Source organism: Chrysochloris asiatica, unplaced genomic scaffold (assembly GCF_000296735.1).
Source record: "Chrysochloris asiatica unplaced genomic scaffold, ChrAsi1.0 scaffold00025, whole genome shotgun sequence".
Classification (NCBI taxonomy): domain Eukaryota; kingdom Metazoa; phylum Chordata; class Mammalia; order Afrosoricida; family Chrysochloridae; genus Chrysochloris; species Chrysochloris asiatica.
In genome coordinates, this window is record NW_006408543.1 from 7,759,011 (window position 1) to 7,769,129 (window position 10,119).

At 47.8% G+C, this 10,119-nt stretch overlaps 1 protein-coding gene across 1 annotated transcript in view; it reads right to left on the minus strand.

The window, feature by feature from the left end:
- Positions 1 to 9,454, minus strand: part of DEGS2 (delta(4)-desaturase, sphingolipid 2) — a 34,969-nt gene extending 25,515 nt beyond the window's left edge. The window contains exon 1 of the mRNA XM_006839523.1: positions 9,371 to 9,454. Coding sequence (XP_006839586.1) covers positions 9,371 to 9,452 — 82 coding nt within the window. The 5' untranslated portion in view covers positions 9,453 to 9,454. The remainder of the gene's footprint in view (positions 1 to 9,370) is intronic.
- Positions 9,455 to 10,119: the final 665 nt, after the last annotated feature.

A 10,119-nucleotide genomic window follows, 5' to 3' on the forward strand; every position in this document is an offset into this window, starting at 1 on the left:
TGCATTGCTGGTGGAATTGCAAAATGGTCCAACCTCTCTGGAAAGCAATATGGCGTTTCCTCAGAAGGTTGAAAATAGAAATACCTTATGATCCAGCAATTCCTTTACTCATTAAAAAATACATTGAATACTGTTTCTTGTCACATTGAGAAATTTAGTATTTCTGTTTCAAAGAAACACTATTACTATTTAGGGGTATGTCACTTCTTAAATCTAATTATGTTATATCGGATACGTTAAATAGTAGAACTAAATGTACTCTTTTTTTATAATACTGGCTGTATTTTATAATAATACCTGGTTAAAAAAACAGAAATAAAAATTACCATAAAATGTGACAAGAGTGAAAGCAAATAGCTTAAATATATAAATAAATGTTTACATAATCCCCACACACCACTGAGCATCTATAATGGGTTATCTATTTAACAGAGAATTAGCAAATCCTGAAATATACTTCCAACCTGATTTTTTCCATGGGTATATAAAGCTTCTACTGAAGTCATATTTTTGATTGATTACAAAATTAAGTATTTAAAAATATGTAACATTACATGTTGTATTTTTAAATTGTTGTTGGAAACTTTTCTTATTTAATGATTATAATGGTACTATTATCCTGGTCGCTGCAGTGTGTTTTATTTATTTTTTAAGATTTACATTCCATTCCATTAAACCTGTTCATATGATTTTCTTGAGTCTGTTAGGTTTATTAAAGTTTAGTAAAGAAAAAAAAACACTACAAAGCATTTTCTCAGACCACAATCCTATCAAATTAGAGATCAACAATAGGAAGACCAAGGAAACAAAGTCAAATACATGGAAACTGAATAACACCCTGCTGAAAAGCGACTGGGTAGTAGAAGAAATAAAATGTGAATACACAAAGTTCCTAGAAACAAATGAGAATGAAAATACAACATACCAAATTCTTTGGGACATGGCAAAAGCAGTGCTAAAAGAAATTTATTGCAATAAATGCTCACATCCAAAAAGAAGAAAGAACCAAAATTAACACATTAACACAACATCTCCAACAACTAGAAACAGACCAGCAAAGTACAGTCAACAAAAGAAAGGAAATATGAAAGATCAGAAAAGAAATAAATGAGATAGAAAACAGAAGAACTATAGAAAGAATCAACTGGACAGGAAGCTGATTCTTTGTAAGGATTAATAAAATTGACAGACCACTGGCAAACCTAACAAAAGAAAAGAGAGAGAAGACACAAATAACACGGATAAGAAACCCCATGGATGATGTCACAACAGAACCAATAGAGACAAAAAGGATAATAGCAAATGATGTTAGTGACAATGGAATGGTTTGGAAAAGAATAGCACAAATAGTGCCACAATTTGAAGACAGCCATCAGCGTTGAGATGGTGAATGCTTTGTTACGTGTATTTTCACCACACTGGGGTTTTTTTTGTTGTTGTTTTGAGATTAAAAGACAAGGGGTAAAAGAATTCCAGGTGGAAGAAATGGCACACACATTAATATAGAGGCAGGGAAAACAGAGACAAGAGAACACATGGGCTCTCAACTGCACCTGGGACATGAGAGGGGAACAAGAGGCTGGCAGGGGACAGTGGTTCTCTTCAGGTATGGAGACAAGAACCACCGAGCGGTGGACAGGTGCCTGGTGCAGACAACCAACACAGACACTCAAAGTCAAAAGGCAATGGACAAACTGGGCAAGATGTGTGTTACGTGTGGCAAACAGAGGCTTACTAAAAGAAATACACTTTAAAAACCCTTACAAATCAAGAAAGATAAACACTCCAATTGAAAAGCAAGCCTAAGACAGGAGTAGACATGCCGCAAAAGAAGGAGGATGGTAAAGGAAAGAAAAGAGTAGCTCACTTCACACATCATGTTAGAAATACTCATGAACATGGACGTTTTCAGTCTATCACATTGGCAAAGATTAGGCCTTCAGATTGCAGTGGGACTGACCAGTCCCTGGCTCCCTGGCAACATGTGTGGCAATATTTAACAGGAGGTGGCAGACGCTTTGTGAAGGTGACTGACCCTGATCGGTCCACTCAGCTGGAGCTGCCGTGTGCCAGGCACTGGGCCCCCACCCTCAGGAAGCTCAGAGTTGGGTGGGGAAGTTGGATAGGACAAATCAATTCAGAAGTACAGATGGTAGCGGGTTAGTACAAATGCTTTGGGGTGAAAGTGTCTGGCATCCTGGGAAGAATAAAAGAAGGAATCATATAAGTGGGGGATCAACTTGATGGCAACTGAAAACAAAAACAAAAACAAACTTAAGAAAGCATGGTGGGGTGTGGGATCCCCTCACACCTGCCCCAACTACCAATGATACGCTTTGTATCACCAACTTCAAGCTCAGTGACTCACATAGGAGCTTGAAGCCAGCCATGATGGAACTGAAACTAGACTAAGTCCATGACCTTGTTTCATTTGCACAACTGCCTAGGGAAGTATTTACTAACAACATTGAACTTGTCCACACCTGCATCTCCTCGTCTGCCTAGGGAATTACCCAGGGTCATATAACTAATATGCTGGGGGGGGGGGGGGGGTTCTGGCCAGGGAGAGGGCCCCACAGGCAAGCTCTAGACTTCTGTAGACCACCCCTTAGAGAAACAGCCTGGTAGGCTTGAGCACAGAGGGAAGCCCAGAGAAAGGTCCTCACCCAGCCTGGCCTAGAGGGCTTCCTGCAGGAGGGGGCTGTGAGCCAAGCCCAAGTAGACTAGAGTGAGTCTGTTGGAGCAGGGAGGGAGGAAGCCCAGGAGGGAAGAGCTTTTGCAGATGCCCCAGAGGAAGCATGGGTGAGTGACAAGTGCTAATAGACAGTGTTTCTGAGGAAAGGGCATGTAAGTTGAAACGGAGAGAAGCATTAGTGTAGTTATGAAATACTCATGAACTGGTAGTTATGGGTTGGGCTGCTAACCTTAAAGTCAGCGGTTTGAAACTACCAACTGCTCTGCAGGAGAAAGATGAGGCTTTCTGCTCCTGTAAAGATTTACAGCCTTGGAAACCTATACAGGGTCACTAGGGGTTGGAACTGACTCCACGGCATATCACTATCATAGGAGTTCAATAGGTGAGGAGTGTTGTTGTTTTGTGCCCTCGAGTAGGTTTCCAAGGCTATAAAATCTTTGAGGGAGCAGAAAGCCTCATCTTTCTACCACAGAGTGGCTGGTACTTTAAGGTTCGCAGCCCAATTCGTAACCACTACGTTGCCAGAGCTCCTTCCTTGGTTAAGAGTTGTGATCACTGGTAAATGCTGTCACATCCGTTCGGACTCACAGCGACCCTGTGTAGGGTTTCTGAGGAGCAGCTGGTGGGTTTGAACTGCCGACCTTGTGGTTTGCAATGCAGTGCTGATCCTACATTACCATACCAAGAGTCCCTGGTGAAGAGTAGGGGGCAATAATTTGAGAAGACAGAGCAGCATTTGCAAAACCCATGAGCTGAAAAATGGGAAGATAGAGTACATTCCCCAAGTGGCTGGAAGGGGATACAAAAGGACAAAAGACCAAGGACTCCCAGTAGCCAGGGTGGGAACTGGATTTTAGTAATGGAGGTGCATGGGGAACCTGAGCCAGGGAGGATGTGATAAGATCTCCTATTTTTGACTTGGCATCAGGCACCTGTCCACCCCTCCTAACCCAAGATTGGAGAGTGACTATTCTCTGCTGGGACCATGTGATATGGTGGGGTATACCCATCAAAGCTCCAGGAGTAAACAAAACAAAATAGCTGACAGGAGTCGATCCACTCATGGTGACCCTGTGATCCAGTCCAGCTGTGCTCCAGAGGCTGGTTTTTCTAAAGTAGATCTCCAAGCATTTCTTCTGAGACACTCCTGAATAGATTCAAACCTCCAAAGTTTTGGTTAACAGTCAAGCATATGAACGGCTTGCACCAAGCAAAAAAAAAAAGGATTCCAAGTCAATTCCAATGCAGGATGACCCCCATGTGTGACAGAACGGAACTGTTCCAGAGGACATTTTTGGTTGTAATATTTTTCTTCTTTTCTTTTGGCTTTTTGAGTGTGAATTGGGTGAAGGTTTCTGGAGCAGATCAGTGTTCCATTCGGCAATTCAGACACATGTTGTCCCATGTCATTGATCAGCCCTACAATCATTTATCCCACCTCCTCCCTGTGTTTTTTGTTACCAGTCTTCCTTCTTTCCCCATCCTTCTGAACTTTGTCCTTGGAAAAGTGTTGCCCTTTGGTCTCAGATGGTTGCTTATTCTAAGGTAAAACAGATCACCAGATCTTTCTTCCTCAGTCCCCATGCGTGAGTTTGAGCCATCCACCTTTAGCTACCTATCACAAGCCTCTTGTACCACCAAGAAGGAGCTAAATTCCAAGAGAGGCCAGTCATAGCTTTGGTCAGAGATGAAGAGACTCAAGGGACAGTTCCATTACAGGTGTTGTTGTTGTTGTTAGGTGTCATCAAGTCAGTACCAACCCATAGCGACCATATGCACAGCAGAACAAAACACTGCCCGATCCTGGGCCAACCTCACTATTGTTGCCACGCTTGAGTCCATCGATGCTGCCACCTGACCAACCCATCTCGTTGGGGGGTCTTCCTCTTTTTCTCTGACCCTCCACCTTACCAAACATGATATCTTTCTTCAGTGACTGGTCCCTCCTAACAATATGTCCAAAGTATGAGAGACGAAGTTTGGCCATCTGGGCCTCCAAGGAGCACCATGGCTGCACTTCTTCCAAAATAGATCTACTGGTTCTTTTGGCAGCCCATGGCACTTTCAATATTTTCCTCCAACACCATAATTCGAAAGCATCAATTCTTCTACGATCTTCCTTATTCACTGTCCAGCTTTCACATGCATATGACGTTATTGAAAATACCATGGCTTGGGTCAGGTGCACCTTAATCCTCAAACTGACATCTTTGCTTTTCAACACTTTAAAAGGGTCTTGTGCAGCAGATTTGCCTAATGCAATACTTCGTTTGATTTCCTGACTGCTGCCTCCATTACAGTTCCATTACAGGTACTTAATTGTATTTTGCACAATGCTTTTGTTTTTGTTTTTTTACAAATGGAAAGTTTGTGGCAATCCTGCCTCCTTGGGTAAGTGGACTGATACCATTCCCAACAGCATGTGTGCTTTGTGTCAGATATTCGTTGTTATCACAATATGCATAGTCCACATTTTGAAAGCTAATGTCAGTTTAAGTTTTCCAGGCATTGGGGAGCCCAAAACTTCATGTGACTCACTAGTACAATGTTTGCTGTATTACGGTGTTCTGGTACCAAACCCACAATGTTCCCGAGGTCCACCTGTGCTCCCAGTAGGCCATTCAGAGTCTTTCCCATGGCAGGAGGGCAGGGGGACACCTCTCTTTCTTCTTTGATCTCAGAGCTGGGTCAACACAAGCCTACAACTGTCTGTGACCGTCATGGTGGAAACAAGATGAAGCTAACATGCAGACTGTAGTAGGGGCAAAGGTGAGTGCCCGGACCACCCTGTCTACGACTAGGTGACAAGGAGTACCCACAGATTCCCCCTGAAGCTCCCGTGGTTCTGCCAGCCAGGCCTTTCCTAAGCAAACAATCCAACCCAGAGCCTCGCCGCCTGATTTCCTGCTTTTGTTTTTCTTTGATTATTTGAATATTCTCAGCATGTACGTGTCCCGCTCTCATAATTTAAAAAAACACACAAAAAAAAATTACAAAGCTTTCTGTCTTGGGAAGTCAAATGCAAAACCTGCATTGAGCTCCCATGACCACACCTGCCTTAGTCTTTGATGAGGCTGTTTTTATCCTTTCAGGACTGAGAGATGTGGGCCCTAGGGACTGAAGAGGGACCCTGTTTTCCTAGGACCCCATGCACCTTGGAACCTGCCCCACCCGAGCCAGAACTGGCTGTGGACTTTGGCCCCTCCTGAAGTGCACCTGGAAGTAGCTCTGCACATGCTTCCTGGGTTCTGGCTCAGAGATTAGGATCTTCAGAACGATCCAATGGGCCCCAGGAGTTTGGCATGAGTGAACAGCCACCTGGGTGGGGCCAAAGCACATTTTGGCTCCAGCAAGTATCAGCACTGGGGCCCCCAGGCTGTGTGAGCCTGGGCCCCCACTCTGTGCCTCTTCTCAAAGAGATGCAGACGGGGATGTCTTTGGGCCAGGGACAGCACAGGTGTCAGGAAAGCGGAATTGAAGAGACAATCTTGTCCTCAGGAGCCTGGTCTGCCTGACTTTGAAACAAGATCAAGATACTCACAGCGACGTTTTTTGAGCCCTGAGTGGATGGTGTACCATGCTGCTGACTGAAAAGTTGAGGTTTCAGTCTACCCATTGTTGTTGTTGTTGTTAAGTGCCATCGAGTCAGCTCCAACCCATAGTGACCCTGTCTAGGGTTTCCGAGGAGCAGTTGGTGAGCTTGAACTGCCGACCTCGCAGTTCAAACAGCTTTGCAGTCTGGTGCATTAACCCACAGTGCCACACCAGGACTCCGAGTCTACTCATAGATACCTTGAAAGAAATCCCTGACACCCTAATTCAGAACACACAGGCAGTGAAAACCTTATGAAACACGTTTGCTCTGACACACATGGGGTCTCCATATATGGGAGCTGACTCAACACCACCTGGACCTGGAACCAGGCTAAGGCCGTGACCTCATTTATACGGAAGTATTTACTAACAACATTGAACTTGTCCACACCTCCATCACCTCATCTGCCTGGGGAATTACCCAGGGTCATATAACTAATATGCTGGGGAGTTCTGGCCAGGGAAAGGGCCCCACAGACAAGCTCTAGACTTTTGTAGCCCACCACTTAGAGACACAGCCTGGTGGGCTTGAGCACAGAGGGAAGCCCAGAGAAAGGTCCTTACCCAGCCCGGCCTAGAGGGACAGCCAGGTGGGCTTCCTGCAGGAGGTGGCTGTGAGCCAAGCAGGGAGGGAGGGAGGAGGCCCAGGAGGGAAGATCTTTCACAGATGCCCCAGAGGAAGTGAGAGCCCCATTCCAGGGTGGAGAGGGGATCTGGGGTCTGTGCACCATTCTCAGAGGGTCAGCTGTGGGGAGCGTGCACTGCCTGGTCCCTGACCCTCAACAAGACACTTCCCTCCACATCACCAAGTCCTCCCAACCTGGATGGACTCCAAGGTCCCAGGCATTCCTCTTTAGAGACAGAGCCTTTTCCTTGTACTGAGCACCTTTCCATCTGAGATCTCAGTCAACCTCATACTTTCTCTGCCAACCAGGAATGGCTGTGCCCATTTTTCAGATTGGGACAGTGAGGCTGCTGCTCAGAGGGTCTGGACCCCTCAAGGTGGCTTAGGGTAGGTGCAGGTTCCTGCTCTGTGAACCATAAGTTCCTTGGAGACCAGTGTCTCTTCCAGCCCTCTCTATCTGGGGCCGGGGGCAGTGAGCCCTCTTCCTCCCTGACTCCAGCCTCAGCCCTGCCTTGGACCTGACCTTCTCATGTGGTCAGTAGGAGGTGGACCCCCCCAAAAAAAGTTCACAGGAATGCAAACACCCATGAGACCTCAGTGCTGGGTTGTGGCCCACCTCTTTGGAAAACATCTCAGACTTCGGACATATCATCAGGAGGGATCAGTCCCTGGAAAATGGCATCATGCTCGGCAAAGTAGAGGGTCAGCAAAAAAGAGGAAGACCTCAACGAGACAGATTGACTCAGTGTCTGCAACAATGGGCTCAGACATTGCAGTAACTGTGAGGTTGGCACAGAACCGGGAAGTGTCTCGTCCTGTTGTACATGGGAACCAACTGGATGGTGCCTAACAAGAACACCCTTCGTCTTTTAGGAGAAACCCAGAAAGTCACAAACCTACCCAGGGATTTCCAGCCTCAGACCCCTAACTTCATCTACTTACTGCAGCATACACCATGAAATGTATTCTGTGTTTGAAAGATTTAAATGAAGTCAGGTCAATATTACCATAGATTCAGTGTGGGGTAGGAAAACACCAAAGTGAAAAAAAAGGCCAATAAGGAGCTCTGGTAGCGTAGTGGTTACGAATCGGGCTGCGAGCCGCAAGGTCATCAGTTCGAAACTACCAGCGTTTCCGCGGGAGAAAGATGAGGCTTTCTGCTCCCGTAAAGATTTACAGCCTCGGAAACCCTGTACAGGGTCGCTATGAGTCGGAACCGACTCCACGGCACATAACAACAACAACAACAATGACTTGGAAAACAAACAAAAACCACTGTGACAGCAAAAGTAAATTATAACCGAGGGATCTATCTGCAGCATATAAAACAGCTAAGAGTTTAAAATCTAACACAGTAACAGGCAAAGGATCAAGATAAAAGAAATAATGAAACAGAACCAACTAACTAAAGTATGAAAGCCAACCATCAAATAAATGTAAATTACACCAACAATGAAACAGTATTGCTACCAGACTCCAGGCAAAAAGGTTTGCGGCCCCCAAGTGTTGGCTAGAATGGAGAAACCCCAAATGTGTCAGCAAAGGAATGAAAATCTTACGCTGGGAGCAAGCCCCAAGCAGCCAATGCTGCTGAGGAGACTTGGGGGCCTGTTTAATGAAAGTTGTTCCTCTAGTAAATGTGGGAGCCCTGTAGCACCCAGGAGCCTGCTAAGAGTCAGAGCCGACTCCACCGCACAGATCCATCACCATGGGTGAGACAGGTGACGAGGAGTCAGGGTGAATCGTATGGCATGGGAACCACACGGGCATTAAATTACAGGGAAGGTGGTCACCATGAACTGATTAATACGATATACGACAGAACGCACTGGATTCCTAAATACAATCTTGCTTAAGAAAATACAAAAAGGGGAATCCTGTAATTCCACCTTCGCTTCCTTCTTGGCGTCTATTGAGCCGGGAACTCCTCCATTGGGGATGGATTTTGCAGTCTTGCAGCCTGCCCTGCGCCTGGAGCAGGACCCTCGCCCACAGCAGGTACCTGGGAGCTGGTGCTGCACACGGACCGGATGCCCTGGGGTTGTCCCTGCGCGGTGGCATCCCCAAGTTCGCGGGCACGAGGGGAGTGTCACACCGGGCTACTAGGACTCGGGCTGGACCCAGGCAGACCCTGCGTGCAAAGGGAGTGGGCTTGCCCGCCGGCACGGGCTTGTCCTAATCATGATGGTCCACAGAGCCCCTCTCCCGGCTCACCTATGTCGGGAGTGCCGGGCTCTCCCCGATTCTGCTGTACCCTAGCACTCGCACCCCATGCCAGGATCGCCCCGAATGGTCCTTGGTTCCTTATCCCGCGCTCACTCAGTATCGCGCCCAGACTCGCCCCAACCCCAGTGACCCCAGCGCCCACGCCCCATCCCTGGTTCACCCAGCATCTGGCGACCCTGGTTCGGGCTCGCTCCTACCCTGCTGACCCGGCACCCGCCCCCCGCGCTCACCCAGCATCTCCTTGCGCCGCTGTGTGTGCGGCTGGTCGGTGTAGACCCATTCGAAGTCGTTGCGGCCCGCACAGTTGCCCATGGCTGGGCTGCGGCCAAGGCGAGTCGGTGACAATCCACCTGCCTGTGCTCCGCCTCGCGAGTCAAGTTCAGGAGGCGGGGGCGGGGCCGGGGCAGGGGGCGGGGCGGGGCCGGGGTGCCCACGGAATGGGCGGGGCTCGGCGGGCGGAGTCGCCTCTTGGCAGCCTCGGGTGGGAGAGCGCAGGGGGCTGCTTCGGCCGCGATCCACCTGCCAGAGTCGAAACCACATTTACGCTGAGCCCCTGCTGCCGCCTGCAGACCGCTCGAGGTCCAGCGTCTCGGACCGACCTGCCGGCGACAATCACTCCCTCTTGGGAGAATGGAGCTTACAAGGATGAGTCAGTGTCGGTAAAGAGAAGGGGCTCAGGAAAGACAACGTGCAGGTACACCCCTTCCCTTGTCCATTTTTCCTCTGTAACGCAAAGGACAGGTAAGACGAGTCTGTGACAACCACATCTGCCACTGAGTCCCATCCCGCCGCCCCGCTGGATGGGGACATGGACACGGAAGTCACCTAGCATGATTCAGGTTGAGGTAGACCATGATACAGGTTGGTTCTGTGCAACCAGGGAGAGGAGTTTTGCATTGGGCTTTGAAGGATGAGTAAGAGTTCACCAGATAGAGAAGAGGAACCAGGACTGTGGAGGCTAGAAAGAAGTCTGACATCC